At 38.8% G+C, this 17,731-nt stretch overlaps 1 protein-coding gene across 2 annotated transcripts in view; it reads left to right on the plus strand.

Annotated features, from left to right (window-relative positions):
- Corin (corin serine peptidase) overlaps positions 1 to 17,731 on the plus strand; it is a 95,149-nt gene that overhangs the window by 65,636 nt on the left and 11,782 nt on the right. Inside the window, exons 11-14 of one of the 2 annotated variants that reach the window (XM_028304675.1) lie at positions 593 to 774; positions 14,337 to 14,517; positions 15,122 to 15,275; positions 16,101 to 16,239. In XM_028304675.1, the coding sequence (XP_028160476.1) occupies positions 593 to 774; positions 14,337 to 14,517; positions 15,122 to 15,275; positions 16,101 to 16,239 (656 nt within the window). The remainder of the gene's footprint in view (positions 1 to 592; positions 775 to 14,336; positions 14,518 to 15,121; positions 15,276 to 16,100; positions 16,240 to 17,731) is intronic. The other variant, XM_028304676.1, reaches the window with a different exon arrangement.

A 17,731-nucleotide genomic window follows, 5' to 3' on the forward strand; every position in this document is an offset into this window, starting at 1 on the left:
CTCCTATCACCCAAAGCATTCATCAACCATACATACACTTTTTTAAATTACATCTTTTCTTTTTGAATGGTAAACAGCGTAGGAGGTTTACCCAAAAGGTGGGCAGAAGACCTTGTAAAGGTTGCTTCTGGATGCGGATCATTTTCAACCGGTCAATCCGCAAATACTTGGGGGAGGCCTATGTTCAGCAGTGGAGATCTTGTGGCTGAAATGTGATGTTGCTGATGACCTCTTTATAGTCTTCACCTTTGAAGATATTTTTTTATCCACAACGAGGAAGCTCTTGGCCTGTATCTTACCGGATAGTAGGTGAATGTTGATCAGGCCGAAGGTGGAAGCGAGCTTCACCCGGAATCCTCGACCACGGAGGAACTGGCTATCTTACCTCTAACTGCCGGACCACAACAATGCTTTTAACATTGTTGTTATAGCGATAGACTTAGGTAAGATAGTGGCCTATTTTCTTCAAACTACCACTTAGGTAGTGTTTTAAAAGTATGAGAAAGAGTACCTGACGGTCCCTCTCAAGATTACAAGACACTCAAACTACCAGATCATCCAGAGCCCTTCTAACTCAATCCTTCTTCCTCAGCTTGCTGAACAAGAGCTTCGTCCAAGGCGGGCTGCCCGCGGGATCCCGCGCCGGCCGCGCGTCGCTTTCGGGCGTGGCGCAGACCTACCGCGCCTTCCAGCGGAGTGAGGGCGGTCTATTGAGAGAGCTGAAGGAGTGCCGTCACGACACCGCTAAAGTGCATCTAGTGTGCAACAACTATGGTGAGTGGCTGTTATGTCCGTGCTAGGTGGTTTTCCCGCTGGTGCAGGGTACGGTGAAGACTTACCGCGCCTTCCAGCGGAACGAGAGCGGCTTGCTAAGAGCTAAAGGACTGCCGCCACGACACTGCTAAAGTGCATCTGGTATGCAACAACTACGGTGAGTGGCTGTTATGTCCGTGCTAGCGCAGTTCAAAAACTGTAGAGCGTATGAAAAGTCTGAGATACTGTTTCAGAGATTTTTTGTTGCGTACACTGAATATTGACATTGATATTTATAAAATGCGACACGGGATCCTCTCGTTTTAAAATTCCGGGGAATTTTAATTTCAGTTTTTTGAATCAGCGAAGTCCGTGCTTACGTAGTTAAAATGTTTTTTCTAATTATTGAAAGTCGCGACATCCGTTGTCCATATACAGTCTTAACTATAGAGTTCAGGACTTTATTGAAATATGCCAATAAAATTGTTTCAATCACATTAGCGGAGTACCTCACTCATAGCAATGGTTCTAACGCGACTTTTACGCAAATTAATAAAGGGTCAGCGAAGCGACACGTGTACGGGCCGTTACAGCCGTGGCAGAGCAAATACAAACTTTACTATGGCCGCGGTCACTCTCGGAAATGGGGCTGATGGTCACGTGGATGCTATTGTTTTTTTGTTGGAAAATTACACGATCTTGGTGTCGTAGGTTTCATTTATTTCTGCACGGTCATGATTTTTGAGACTCCCTTCAAGCAGATTTAATAACGCTACACGAATATTATAATTATTATAGGTAGGTACCATCCAAACTAGTGATGAAATCATTCGCGTAATAATGTACCTTTGGGTCTAACTGTCTGATAATTTTATTCCGCCTTTATGAAGTTACTAAGTAGCTGCCTTGGTGAATTTTGGTACCAATTTAAACTCGGATAAACAGTTACTTACCAAATATTCCGGAATAAGATTTGATAAAACGGGAAGTTGTCAACTTTATACAATTAGTGGTCTATCTATTATTCGCAGGATAAGGGTAGTTCTACTCACGGTGGAATTATTTAGGACCATAAAATGAATCTCCAGTTTTTGTTAGTAATCAGTATAAACAGTGACTAAAGACCAAGAATATACTACAACATATCCAATTTTTAACGGGTCAGACAAAATTATGATAAATATTGATTTTATAGCGGTTTTTCTATTTTCGGTGGACAGGGAAGTGAGAACAATACAGGATAGTGAAAATTTAACTGAAAGAGGCATTTGAGTTTATAGTCTTTATTCTAAAAATAATAAAAAATACTTTTATGTGCATCATAAAGGTCCACTATCAATTGAACATGGAACTCATTTAGGTTGCTTCTTTTTCCGTCACTTGATCTCTTTGACTTTTCCCTACTATTCGTATCTCCTTCTATTATCTTCCTCTTCTTTCCTCGACGCTTTTCTTCGACTGGAAACAATTCGTTAGTATCTATTTTCGGCATCTCCAGCAATCCATCAGGATCTTCAATGTTCATTCAGTCCCAGTACACTCGTAAGGTCAACCAAGTCTGATGAATCAAAATACTGGTGTTGCAGGCATTAATGGTCTCAGTTTCAGATTCAGTTTAAGCGTCATCAACATTTGCTTTCATGGAAGAATATTTTACGATGCCTATTTGGAAGTGCTCGCACACGTTACTGCAAAAACAGCTAAAAGTTTGTATAGAGTCAAGCAAGTCAAAATGGAGTATCCAGTTTCAATGGAGTGTATGCATTTGCCTGCACTTAGTGTATTTGTAAAATGCCTTTATATGGCAGTAAGTTTTGCTGGTTAGTCGATATTAACTTTTCCATTTTCTTCGTAAACCCAGGGAAATGATACACAGGGAAGTGAGATTTTTGATGTATTTTGCCAAAATCATGAATTATATAAACTTCATATCAAATTTAATATTATCAGTCAATGGACGCAAGCGAGTTTGACAATATTGTTTCATAATTGCCCTAAAATAATATAAAATACTGTTATAAATACGTAACAGATGAGTGAGAAGTTGTCTGGCCCAGACACGACAGACGATGATAACAGCGTAGCTGCGTCTAACTGACTGACGATTTGGGCGAAATAAACGTTTCACTAGGCGAACTTAACTGCATACTTAAATACATAAGAACGACAACGTGGCTTACCCTTTGTTTTGTTACAGATTTTAACGTGTTTATAGGTGGCAGGGAAGTGATACTTAATTCGTGTCGCCTTTGTTCAGCAATCAAAAAATTATGTAAATAGGGAATTCAAACATAATCCATATAGGTTAAATGAAAGATACACTAATGGTTACTTTCAATACAATGTTATTTTTGACTAATTATATTTTTATATATTTTTTATTGTGATTTACATCATGAATTCTGGAATGTCACCCCACAGGGAAATGAGAATTTTTCCCATTTGAAGCCATTTTTGTCTGGGATGTTTTTATTAAAACGTGTTGAAATTCAGTGACCAAGTACTATGTGAGTTAAACTTTATTAATACCCTAAAACGAGAACTATTAATTGATAATTTAAGGAGCTGCAAGTTGAGCCCCGTAAAATTCCCTGATTTGTAGAACTACCCATAAGTCTTGAATTACGAGTTTGGTTGAATTTGTTTACAAAGTCCTGAAGTTATATTTGAGCAGTAATAACATGTAGAGGTAGATGAAATTTAACTAATACCACAGAATAATAATAAGTATTACGTACAGAAGTTTTACTTCGCGAAGGTATTTAAAAAAATGTATGCTCAATGTCATTAACAATATGGTGTAATTTAGCCTGTCTCAAGAGTCAAGCACCATTTTGTTGACAAACGTCAGTGATCGGCACTGCGCCGAAGCTATAGGCACCTACCTATAGGGCTGACTTCGGTAAAATGATGTGACGTGACGTGCCAAACTGCGGAAAATGGCGGAGGAAATACATGATTTAGCATGAATTATCATGAATAATATTAACTACTTAATATTTACCTCTCAGTGTCTTGAGGCAACTTAAAAAAGTACATTCTGTGTTTTTATTATTATTTAGGCAGTTAAATACTGCACAATATTTAGTACACCATTTTCTTAATTTTATTCCATCATACACAAGAATACGCGTGCGTGAGTCAATGTTCGCTCGTATGTGAGGCCTTGTCGAATAGTATCCTGTAGGTGGGGCCATCGTGCGTGTTTTGTTTTCGATGTAAACTCGCGGAGATGAACAGGCCTGCTAATACCTACACAGGTTCAAACATTTTAAGTTACTCAGATATTTTGAACCAGTGAAATAATGGCTATTCCTGACAGACTCGCATATAGCAAACTTCCATCTGAAGTAGGTAAAGATTTAAAATCTACCTGCAGGTACCTATTTGATATATTGCGCGCGTGCAACCAATATTACTAATAGTTTTCTGGCTTCCAGGTCGCCTGCATGAGCTTAACATAATAATTCTCAGTGCACAAAAGATACAATATTATTTATAACTAGCTTTCCGCCCGCGGCTTCGCCCGCGTCGAATTTTGTCTGTCACAGAAAAACAATATCGCGCGCATATTTGCTCACCGTTTAGACCTACCCTGGACTACGACAAACATTTTAAAACCAAAATCAGCTCAATCGGCCCAGCCGTTCTCGAGTTTTAATCAGACTAACGAACATCAATTCATTTTTATTTATATAGATAGATAGATAGATAATGGGCTATGATAACGAAAATTATTATGTAGGTACTTAGATCTTAGAAGGCTCTTTGTATGTCCACTATAAACGGTAGCCTCTGCCTTTCTCCGTGCAACTACCTACCAACCTATAGGTACGCGCATGGTTCAGCAGTTTCGTTAAGCATAAAAACAAAACTAAAAAAGAACTTACGAATAGTTACTTTTGCATTATACTTAATTCCTACTTATTACATTGAGACGTTCGGTAGTCATGAAAAAGGTAGGTAAATGAAATTTTTAGAAGTAGCAGAAGTGTCACATCATTCGCATTACATGAATAAGCAATCTGAACGTGTCCTTTGTTCGTTCTGACTGGTAGCAGCCCAGGATCAGTCGGCTTCCCGCGACTCACGGCCATCAGTCATTGTCAGGCCTTTGATTGGCCCTGGAATAAAAACCTTCCACAGATAGCACGTCTAACAATGCTGAAATTGAACGGCCGAACAAACAAAACAAGAACGATCGGAGACCAGGTCAAAGGAGAGCATGGAGTTTCATTACTTTGATAGAATAGTTAGCAATTAAGTTGGGGTTTTTAAATTTCTTTAGTGACTTTTGTTCTGATAGATACCTACATTACCCACTTATACTTTTTTTATTATCTTGGCATTAAGAGTCATTCACTTATTTAGGATTCTTCCCAACGGCTTTTTACTTAATTAGGAGGTCAGTTGTCATCACAACGCCTAAAACAAATACGCGTATCTAGCATTCTGAGTGGCGTGCAAGGATGTTGGGCTACCGATTCAAAGATGATAGTGATAAGTAGTACCTGTCTACTCACTCGTGGGCTATGATACTAATCTACCTATTACAGCTAGCTTTGTAATAGGTCACACTGTGTTGTTACAATAGCTATTAATTACCAATCAAGCTAATGTCAGATTAATCTGACTCAGGTTGAGAATTGAAATTTGATTCCAAACTCCATCACAAAATCACCTCGGGATATGCGCCTACATGGCTAGTGCAATCCGGATGATGGATATTTGATGGATTTTGATTGGGCAGCCTGCCAGGACCGTAATTTTAATAGGCACCTAACATTTAACATTGAACACATAAGATTGGAAAGACGTTAAATGTAGGTAGGTAGGTATTTTTTTTTATTTCAACCCCACTTTTAAACCTTTTTCTAATACAATTCTAAATCAAAGACTGTGATTATTTTCCACTAAGCAATTGCTGGATGTCAACAGCTTTGGATGGATTGGATTTATATCTTGCCTGAAAAAAGATAGAGCAATTTACTCTTTGTTTCACGTTGTTGACATAGCAACCCTATTGATCAACTTTACATAAAAACCCATGTTTATAATTTATAATTTATAGCCTGACCAGGAACATAAAAACCCTCGCCATGTTGCGGAAAATTAATGGTACTAATTTCTTTTAATGGCAACAGTATCTGAAAACTTCATTGACATGTCACCTTGCATGTCAGTCTATTGCTGTCAAAGTGTAAACAAACTTTATTTTAAATGTGCGCAATTGATTTTGTGAATTAAATTGCTAAAATCTTTTTATAGTCGTGAAAGAAAAGTGGTTCACAATGTGTTAAAGTATTTGTCGAAGAGAAATATTAAGGGTTCGGACAATATTTTCATTGAATAATGTTTCCGACAAAGGTTGTCAAATTGACTGACATGTTTATCGTATAGTACAGTCAACTATGAAAATTAGCTGTGGTTTGTTTCAACTACCTATTTTAAAGTTTTTTGTCACTTTGTAAGTATTGAATTTTATGGAATTGGGAAAGAAGTACCGAGTTTGAAGCGTTCATGAGCAGACATTGTAGTTGAATATTCAAGTTCAGAATTTGATTATTGATGAATAATAATAAAATCCTACTTGCTCGATTGATGGTTTCATTTAATTTATTTAAACCAGTTTACCTATAGTATAATACGTTTTTGTTAATTTATGAAAATATTAAATAAGCCTATAATCCTGAATCCTGATACATAAAGTTAGCCTATTAATTTAATACAGGTACGACTGTACCCAGTGTTGCACTATCAAATGCAATTGAAGCGCCTCTATGCCAGGGTTTTTATGTTCCTGGTCAGGCTATAATATTTTTACTGACAATATTTTTATAAATTCTAATTCGACTTAAGACGAAGCCATTAAATAGGTGGAGGATTCTATCTAACTAATGGTAGGTATAAACTTACTTTCCCGACCATGCACCGACTAAGAGCTCCCACACACTTTCACCCACTAACAGATGTACATTCTAACCGTCCTAGTCATAAGCTCGAATTTATGCTAAGCCCGGGATTACTTTAATAACTCGGGATCGAGCAAATCCGGGCACTTCGCTGCATAACTCGTATGTGCACACGAACTACGTTAATATCGCCAGGACTGTGTGTTGTGCAGCCGCAGCTTAGTGTGGGATCAGTTTTCAACAAGTTCCATCTGAAATCTTTACTCGAAATGAAACTTTTTGGGCCAATCAAATGGCTCTTCAAAGATTAAATTGATTCTTTCAACAATCCATGCATGTAACAATATCAGAGCGGCTAAGGCAGTTCGTTAGGAAGTCTTGGCAATAGCCATTTGTTTAATGCTAGCTTTTAATAGAATTTAGAACCCAGGAGCTGAAATCGGTACTTGGCTCCAACACAGATTTATGCAAAATTTTATGTAGATGCGTCAGGCCTCATATCTGCGGGATGTACTCTTCAAATCCTAAGTAATCTGCAAAGTTCAACGACCCAACCGTAGGGACTAGGGATAACCAACGCGGGGTTATTACGTAAAGGCGATGGAGACCGGCCGCGCGAAAATCGCCGTCAAATCAGAGAAGTTTCATAGAAGTTGCGGCGAGATTGGTAAGATTCAATAGCGACTTCGTGGGCTTCTGTAACACTGGCGCCGATACCCACCTTGTGCATAAAGTGGGCAATATTACTGCTATTATTCCGGTATCGCTTCAAATTGCAATATAACTTTGTGAGGTCGGCGGAAAATGACCGGAGGCGAGCAGTTTACGCTTTGCCTTTCATGACAGGGCTGGTGAATATGAACTATTCAGCACATGCACTGAATAATAAAATAATTTATTTCAATTATAAGTTATCTTAATCGACTTTTGTAGGCTAGGTAAGTAATGCAACGTTTCTAGAATTATCTTAGTTTTTTACAACGGAATTTTAGAACGAAACAATTACAAGGAAGCGGATAAAATGTCGGGAAAAGTAGGTATTCTTTCCATATAGAAACTGTCAATGTACAAAATCGTCGGATAACTTTTCACTGAAGAATAAGTTGGACACATTGACAGTTTCAGTATGGGAAATAAATGTCAAAATGACATGTTTATTCTTCCGTTATAAGATATCTGACGATTGAAAAAATATCAGCCCTTAATCAAATAAATCTGCGAGTGGTAGCCCTGTCTCTGAATGCCGACAGAGTTTTGTTGCGCTCTGTGCTGTGCCTCCAAAGCCGAGCTGGATGCGTGGGTTAGCCATTGCCTGGCCTTTTGTTTTTTGCTCGGTGACTTTTGATTGGAATATTTTAAAGGTTTCCAACGGCTGGTAAAGGGGATTTGTCTCATTCAATATCCATAAAAGATAGGTCCTACTTACTTTGATGTGACAATTTCAGCTATGGTTTTCTATGATTTCTACATGTTGGCATCTAATAGCAGTCGATTGTTCGATTCCTATTGATTGTCATAATAAATCATTTCAGTTTCAGTAAAATGTGTTAAGATAACGTTCCGATTACAATGAACAAGCTCCTAAAACTCAGCCACTCATATGATTAAAGAATCCTTTGTCATTTGCATTCAAATCACATCACGTAACCGAATCTCAAACATTATTCTGCGTTTATTTGAAATTGTTGACAAAAGCAAGAAAAATTGGGAAGATCCTTCCCATCTGATTTCCCTCGCAACGGGGGGATTCCCCTAACGACGGCCTATTTTCGGCCTCCAGGGTTCTCGGGATTTGACACGTACGGCTACATATTTATTCAGAGGAGCGTGACGTAAAAATCTTAATTGCTCCAATTTTCCGCGTCTCCATGGGTTTCTTTGTCCTTTATTGGAATTTCTTAAATTCTTTAATGAGTGTATTTAGAAGCGTTTTATGGGCCTATTTTCTCACATAAACGTAATTAATTACAACACTGATAGGTAAGTAGGTACATTCTATCTAATAGGTACTTGTATTATAAGGGTACGTACCTACTCCTCTTTGGAAACATGAACGTGATATAATGCTTAATTCAATACAACATACATCTGTTTCCGCAATTTATTACACCGATCTTGTCACGACAAGGAAAAATTTCCGTGCTTTTAAGCGATTTTGTGAAAAATATTATTGGCAGGTAGTTGCTAATTGCTCATAAGATAGGCCCCCTTAATTTAATTTATTGTCCGTGGTGCATAATCTTTTTGTTAAAGGTTTTAAACCTTTGTTTGTCACCTGTCATCCGCTTTGCAATGGAGGGAAGTCGAACCTTAATTTCGAACTCCTCCTATGTTCTTCTGATTAATTTCGTTGCGGGTCCAATGACAGTTTAACTTTCCCCCGGGACAAACTTGACCTTCATTGGTTGGGTTTTTGTGGCGGTCAAGCTGTAGATCCTGGCTACACAGGAGTTGCAATGGTGGGAACGAGAGGTGGGAATAGTCCCGTACGTACCTACTTAGTACCTACATAATAAGTATCTTATGTAACTTATGTAAGAGTAGAATATAATATGTAAATCTACATTTTGCTTGAGTTTTTTTAAGCATTTTGAGAATTTAAAGTAGAAATTAAAAAGACATGGGCCTACCGCAGGCTATAAAATTTTTCTAAACAACAAAAGGTCACCCGGATTACAAAGCCCGGTAAAGTTGTAGTTTGTCAATTTATTTTGGAACTCCTATCCGTTTACTCCACATTATCGGCACAGAACGAACGCGCGGCGCCTCGCATGACACCCGCAAGTTGGGCAATAAGTCAGGCGACGAACTTGGCGAATTACGCCAGGAGTAATTTATTTCACATAATACGACTCTAATGTTTAATTAATTTCCCTGCCCTTACCTTTTGCCGTTTAGGAGCATATTAATAACTCTTAAGTACCTATGTCGGGATTTTTCCGTTTAATTATGTTAATGGTAGAGCAATTGTAGGTATTCATAATCATAATCATAATATCTTTATTGCTTCATGTGGTACAAACAAGGTATTAAAAATAAAATAGTCCCAGAACATGAGCCCTGTGGGGGCATTGCAACATCATTCATTTCCAATAATTATATTTTTTATTTAAGTAACTTGAAACAGTACCTACGTTCGTAATAATTATATTTCTTCTTATAAGCTTAGAAGTGATAAAGATATAGCATTATAGGAACATTGACTTTTTTACGCTTTTTTCTCTACCAGGAAAATATGTATCAAACCTTTGTAAAACATTTTAGCTTGAAAACACTATCCCCCTGTAGCAGTCTAAGCAGTCCCTAGAAGGCTAGATCAATAAAGATTACGCCTTTAGACGAACGAACTATGCTAAAGCCCCGACATTTTCCTGTAAAATACAAAAAGGAACTCGCGTGGCCCTTCTAAAGAAATAATAAGTTCGGCGGACAAATGTAAGCCACGTAGGCCGCCTATAAAGGCTCTCGGTAAGAGGATTTCCCTTCACTAAAAAAACAACCGCCCACGATTTTACGGTAGTCGCCTGTAGCTATAATAGGAGTTGTGCCGTAGTGCCGGCAAATAGAAATTTCAGTGCCAATGTAAGTCCCAAGAATGCAGAAAATTATTTCAATTAATACAAGAAACAATTTATTACTTAGTACCTAATAGTGGTTAACAGTTACAAATCTTGCATTCACGAGGGTAGAAAGCCAACGATACGAAGGCGGGGGAAAACCTAGCTTTTTAAAAGTTTAATGGAAGATCCGACAAAGTTGCCAGTCTAAAATAGGTTCGTATATTATGTAGAGAGGTTACATACACGGTGTTCATGTGATTATTGTCAACTTTATTCTTACTACATTAAGTGGTAAGTGTCTAATAGCTTAGAATATACCTACCTAACACGTTACATACGTATCTAAACCCATAGTCTAAGCTACACAGGCTAGAGAATTGTTGTTAGCTTGGAACTGTTCTGCTCTACCATGATGATGGCGCATTGACACAGACATGACTTTGTGTTATCAGATTTTGTATTTATAATAATGTACAAGAAAGATTTATCTACCTACAAGTGACCGTATCAAAAATAATAATTAACATTTTCTACTTCATAAATTGGTCACAAAACAGAAGTCAAATAAAAGTACACCAAAGCAAAATTATGAAAAAACCGCTGAAGCATTTCCAACGAGAGTACCCTCTTTAAAACGTCACATAAAATAAAATTTGACTTAATTAGAAGTATAGAACCAAAACTAAATGAACCAATAAAAAGTCTGCGTGGGACTTAAGCACTCATAAATACTGTAACAAGATTGTTGAAACTAAAATTGAGTCGTAATTCGTGGGTGGTAGAGTTTGTTTCTGTTTGCGGCGGTGCAGTGATTTCATCACCTGAAATGAGTGGCCATAAGCTTGGCGATTTAATTCTATTGTCCCATAGCTCATACAGGCGTCGTATTTTTTACGACGAGGAATAAAAAGCAGCGGCGCGGCGCCGCGGGATAACGCAGTTAAATGGTGGAGGTGCCGCCTTCGTAGCTTATTATGGCGTCGTAGAGCTACTAGTGTAACAAATGGGATACTTAATCATCTCAATTTTTGGTTGATATTAAAGCTCTGTTAGTTTCATCTTCTTCCATAATTTCCTGTATAGCCCGGATCTACAGCTTAGCTTCTAATGAAACCCAACGAGTTAAGGTTAAAAGTACCTAGTCTAGGAGAATAGAGCTAACTCTCTTGAAACCCGCAACGAATATAGTCAGAAGAAGGAAGAGTTCAAAAAATAATATCGACTTCCGTGGGAGTCTGATGATTTGTTAAAATATAGGTGTTAATTAACGCAAAATGTTTTTTAAATTACTTTTACGAGCTCTGTTATGTCTGCTCGTTTGCCTCCTGTCACATAAAAAAAAATGAAGAACCCAACAAAACACAGACGTTTCAAAGTTCGTTTTTATACAGAGTCAGGGAAAATGAAGCTCAATGTCGCAGCACTACCGCGAGTGGCGACAAATGGCAAGCAATTGAATTCGGCCGCTTCCCGGGATAATGGTCTGTGAGGTCGACTACGACAAAACGATAGTCTTCTGGTAACGTCGGCATGCCGCGATATCGTCGGATCCGCCGTATTCATGCCATTTTCTAAAACATTAACGACGATTCTATCCGACCATTCTCTAAAATAAAAGTGTTAGGTACCCTGCTATTCCGAGTGAACAGGAGTCGTTTTATAAGGTTTACTACTTTCTTCGCCATGCTTATACCACCAATTTATCAGTCTGCTCAACTGTGCTGTGATTTTCCACATTTAATTAAATTGTTCCTCACAATACGTTCATCAAAAATCGCGTCCCTATAAACATGCAAAATATGTCTCATCACAAGACGTTAATTCCTACCCATTCAAATATGCTTCGTTATTGGCCGATTGTTGAGAGATTAATGTGGAATTTTATTAAATTCCCGGGACAAAGGTTTTGACAGCGTACAAATTATACAGCGATCCGCCCGAGAAACCGAGCAACTTGCCTAAATTGCTTCTTCTAGTAAGTACGTGTACCTACCTACTCCATGACGCATGTTACACAATATCTAGTTCGCGTTAGAACTTGTTTATAACGAAATTTCAGTAATGAAGTTTTCATTTGAAACAGGCCATGTACGTAAATTCTACTTAAGATAAGTATTCTTAAGCATGTAAGAAAAGCTCTCGAGTGAATACAGCAATCGCGAGACGTCATCTACCCTGGTAAATGGACAGCCTGCTCTACATTAAGTGATCAACATGCCCATAGAAGTTAACTTTTTGGGGTTCTCTCCCCAACAAAACGTGTTCGTTTTCTTAGTTCTTCGAATCGAGAATGAAATCCTATCCGATCTTCTTGGTAAATCAAGTAGGTAGGTATAATAAGTTCGCAACTCACAAGTTTTTGACACCATCGGTTTTACAAATAAGCCAGCACAAAATTGAGATCATTAGATGTGCCGCAAAGGTCGTGGCCTTTTCAAATACATTTGTGGCATCGTCCATAAGTCAGCCCCAGGCTAGTTGCCGATACACGCCTAGTTCAATAAGCGCCGCCAGTTGACAATGAAGGATGCCCGCGCAATTCTCTGCCCAGACGCTGACAAATGGCGAAGGCGAAATATGCCCAGGATCGTATACCTTCAAGGGCTGGTTCAAGACAATGTTTATGTAATAGAATTTTCTTGTTGCTAGGACACGAAGAATTCGATTAGAGTAGCAAACATTCATTGCAAAAATTCGATTAGCGAAACAGAACATGAAAGATTTGAAACTATAGGTACCTACTTAATTAAGTGCAATACAAATTGCTAATAATCTTTTAAAAAAAAAGTAGGCATTCGTGCTATGAAAATTTCCTACAGCATTCTACTAATTGCAAGGCCTAATTGCCAGAGCCATTAGCCTACTAATATCTACAATAACTACTAATAATGCTAAATGCCTGCAATGTTTTTACCACGAGGCTCAACCATCTGTGTCCATAAGGGTAGTTAAAACCCGTTAAGTGGGAGTCAGCAACACGTGTGCGAGACAGAAAAATACACCACAAACAAGTATGGCGTAATTAGAAATACTCAAACAAAAAGATTCCACTCTCGCCCCGCGTTTATAAAGCCGGGCCGCAGCGTGACCAGACTCATCCCGGAATAATCTGTTTTTCTTAATTGTTGCTGAGCGGCCGCGGCCTAAACGCGATTACGGTAACTTTAATTATGTTTTTGTGGAGGGTAGTCAACAAAGGAGCGTCAGGTGGTGATGCGGCCCAAGTCACGTGCGGTTACGCAAATTCGTTTATTTGTCGTGATACAATCAGAATCAATGACTAATACCACTAATACCTACTTGGCACAGAAAGGTAGAGGAAAATATGCCTCCAGCAGAGTCTACGTAGGTACTAAGTTCGGGTATTATTATGGACAAAAATATTACGTAACTACCTACTTTGGATACAGTAAACACTATTTTAAAGTTTATTTATGAAATTAGGTACCTAATTCCTTTTCTATTTCTACCGGCAATGATCGATTACAAAGTTTTTTATTTTATTGTGGTATGTTTACCAACTGTCGCGTTACCTTTGGGACACAGAAAAAATTGTTTACCGCACTCCTGAAAAGGGTTTTGCTTAAATTTCAATTTAGAGCCAACTGGACGTCAAGGTGACTCGGATAAAGAAGTCTTCGGCTGATGAGATTAATTTGTTTTTCCAACTCAGTTTAAATTAAAACAACACTGTCCTCCGGCTTGTATCAAATTAAAATTCATTTCACCCATAAAGTAGAGCTAAAAAATTTATAATTCATGGAACTTTCTTTATTGGAACAGGGATAACTTAATACAAACAAGTCGCCAGATAGCTTTTACAAGGAAAATTAATGTTACCTTTGCGAAGAAACTACAAACAATTTAATCTGTTTTGCAACATCATTTTCTTGTTGCGTTCCCGTCTTAGGAGCTGGCTAGGTTTCAATTTGATTAGTTTCCCTTCCAAGTTATTTACTAGACGAAAGAATTTGATAATAAGTTTATTGAAAGCTTCAAGTTAATTTAGAAAATATTTGTTTTAAATTGTCTTGGTCGGCGATGTTTCTTTGAGTCTGCTAAACTTTTGTAACATTAATATTTCAAGTACTAATTTTCGTTTTTCTTTCAGAATGCGGTAGACGTCGCACGGTGGGGGGTGCGTCAAAGCGGATAGTGGGGGGCGTGGAGGCTTCTCCTGGTGATTGGCCGTTCCTAGCCGCCATCCTCGGCGGGCCCGAGGAGGTGTTCTACTGCGCGGGAGTGCTTATTGCTGACCAGTGGGTGCTGACCGCCTCGCACTGTGTTGGGAAGTGAGTGCTGTCCATTTAATTAGGAAGTGAGCTGCTACATAACTGGAAACAATATTGCTTAGAATAAGAGATGGAACAAAATAAGACTAACGTCCTGACCAGACGCAGGTTTACAAAAAAGAAATAGATACGAGTTTATGTATAGAGAAACTGAAATCGCCGTACCTACCTATCGTCCATTTTGATGCATGGATCAGTATTAGCTACTTACTTACTTGCTGATGATTCTTGATTAATAGCAGAGTAAATACAAAGTTAGGTCATCTTCATAGAAACGCACCGGGCGCGGTTTGTATGTGAGCGCGCCAATACGTATGCGGCGCGCACGCACACACTGACAAAATTTAGCGTAAATTAGCGGGGAGCCGTGGTTGCGCCGAATTTTGTCAGTGTGTGCGTGCGCCGGATTCGTATTTTCGTTAATAGTTAAGGGATTATTTTAGCGTTCACAATACATAATGAAATAATGGGAAACCTCTTGGTTGGCTTGCATCTCACCTTAAGGAAAGTGATGATCAGGCAGTGGAGCAAGCTTTGCCCGGAATCCTCAACAGGTCTTTTCTTCACGTAACTGCAATTATACCTGTACGTCATTCATGCGCAGCCACTCAGACGTGAATGGCTGGACCATTCAGCTGGGCATCACGCGGCGGCGCTCGCACGCGTACTACGGGCAGAAGGTCAAGGTGCGGCGCGTCGTGCCGCATCCGCAGTACAACATCGGCGTCGCGCACGACAACGATATCGCGCTCTTCCAAGTAAGTGACGATATTCGGTTACTGTCTGCTGGACTTATTCTTATAATTCGTTCGTTTCAGCCGAATGACGTCCACTGCTGGACAAAGGCCTCCCCCAAGGAATTCCACAAAGACCGGTCCTGCGCCGCCCGCATCCAGGCACCTCCCGCATCAGACTAATCGTAACTATCATAGGCGTTCTGAGAAGCGACGGCATTCGAGGAACGAGACATCTGAATCTTCCTTCATCATGCCCCCATTCCACCTCTAAATTCACTAGAATCGATTTCGACAGCCCTTTTCTCTGAAGAAAATCTGACTGATTAGAATTTATTTGTTGCCTAGCTCTACATATTCACTACATTCAGAAAATTACGATAGTGAAATGGAACAACCTAGAACTTACCAGCTTTACAATAACATTAAAATCCAGCGTAGGTAGGTACTTACACTCTACGTGCCCATGATACCTACCCTCATTTGTAATATTCATGTCTCGGTAAAAGTAGTTGAGGACTCTCACCTGCTAGATGAACTCACAATCCAAAAAGATAACCAAAAGAAGAAGTTAGTCCCTGGATGAAAGCTAAGGCTTTCTTTTTGCTGCATTTGATTGAAAAATAGGCTGACAAAGGTGGTCTTTCTCCCCTTCTTCTCAGTCAGCACCAGCCAATAATATGTTGTCCCAAAGGTGGTGGTAAGACAGGTTATATTTGGGACGTGTATAAGTGTTCTGAAAAGAACCTTTATACTGAATAAACAGTTTGAATTTGAAGACACGTCTATGACTGCCGTTTGCTATACTGAAGATTACCATATCTCGTGACGTATTTGTCGTGCCCTTAGCTAGCGGTGCGCGTGCGCTACCACGAGCAGCTGTCGCCGGTGTGCCTGCCGCCGGCCGATAGGGCGCTGGCGCCGGGCACCGTGTGCACCGTCATCGGCTGGGGCAAGCGCGACGACAAGGACAGTCAGTATCGCTCAAGTTTGTATGACTTGTTCCTGCTAATTCACTGTCGTTTGTCTTATGTTTTCGTTCGCTTGGTAGTGTTCTTTTGGCTTGCTCAACTTTAAAGAATGAAAACGTCACTATAGTCTCGTCCGGGAGCACGTAGAATTTTGTCCAATGACCCCAAGCTACCCATCCTTATCGCTCGCGCGTAATTATATTGCTGTCGCGACTGTGCGAAGGGCGCCCGCAGTGAGTGCGCGAGCGCGACAGCAACATAATTACGACATCTTGGGGTCATTGGTTAAAATTCTACGTGCTCCCAGACCAGACTATTATTATAGACTATATTATCAATCGCAACTGGACGCGGTACTCAGAAAGGATCCAATCTACAAAAATGGCAAAACTGAGTTTAGTAACCATAGAGGTTGAAAAACGAAATATTTTCAATTCTAAAAAGATTCTAGTGAAAACCTTCATGTGGATTGAATCCTTACTGACCTGTAACTAACTACGTCCAACCTATCACGTTGAAGTCCAAAGTGCTCTGTTTATGTTTGTGCTAAACTCTGAAGCTACTCAAAAGCTTTTATATGTTTTCACTTACTTAGATATAAGTAGTAGGAATATCAGGATATTTGAAGTAATCCGATCAATGGTTTAAATCTTACCTTCAAAACAGACAACAAATAGTACAAATAGATAGTTATGACAATAAACAACATAAAATAATAACCACTAAGTCCAGTAAAAAACATATGACCTGTTCCATACCCCAAGGCAGTGTCCTAGGATGTGTACTTTTTCTAGTTTACATCAACGACCTTCCGAAAATTATAAAAAACGACGTTATCTTACCGGTCCTTTTCGCTGACGACATATCAATTTTAATAAAGTGTAATAACATCGAAACTGCAAATACTTTACTGAAAGAAAGCTTACAAAAAATAACAAACTGGCTCCAAGACCATAATCTCCAAATAAACTTCCCAAAAACGAAAATCATACAGTTTAGATCATATAAAAAAAATCCATTAACTATCAATAATACCTTCATAAACAATCAAATAGAATTAGTAGATACATTCAAACTTCTTGGCATTGTAATAGACACACACCTTAGCTGGAAAAAACACATAGAACATATTAAATCAAAACTATCCAAATTTACTTACGCTCTTTATGAAATAACTCACAGTACACACACAGAAGCAGCATTAGCAGCCTACTACGCCTACGCCTATTCTCAATTAAAGTATGGAATTATACTCTGGGGAAACAGTACAGATTTCATTGACCTCTTTATCATGCAAAAAAAATGCATCAGAATAATAGCTCAAATAGACAATACGCAATCATGTAAACCCTACTTCATTAAATACAACCTACTTACCTTACCATCGATATATATTTATGATACATGTATATTTACTTATAAGAATATTAATAATTTTACAAAAATCAAGGACACCCATAATAGAAATACCAGACATAAGGATAAACTTTACTTACCTCAATCAAGAAT

This window comes from Ostrinia furnacalis, unplaced genomic scaffold (assembly GCF_004193835.3).
Source record: "Ostrinia furnacalis isolate ACB-3 unplaced genomic scaffold, ASM419383v2 OfSCF1475, whole genome shotgun sequence".
In the NCBI taxonomy this organism is placed as follows: Eukaryota; Metazoa; Arthropoda; class Insecta; order Lepidoptera; family Crambidae; genus Ostrinia; species Ostrinia furnacalis.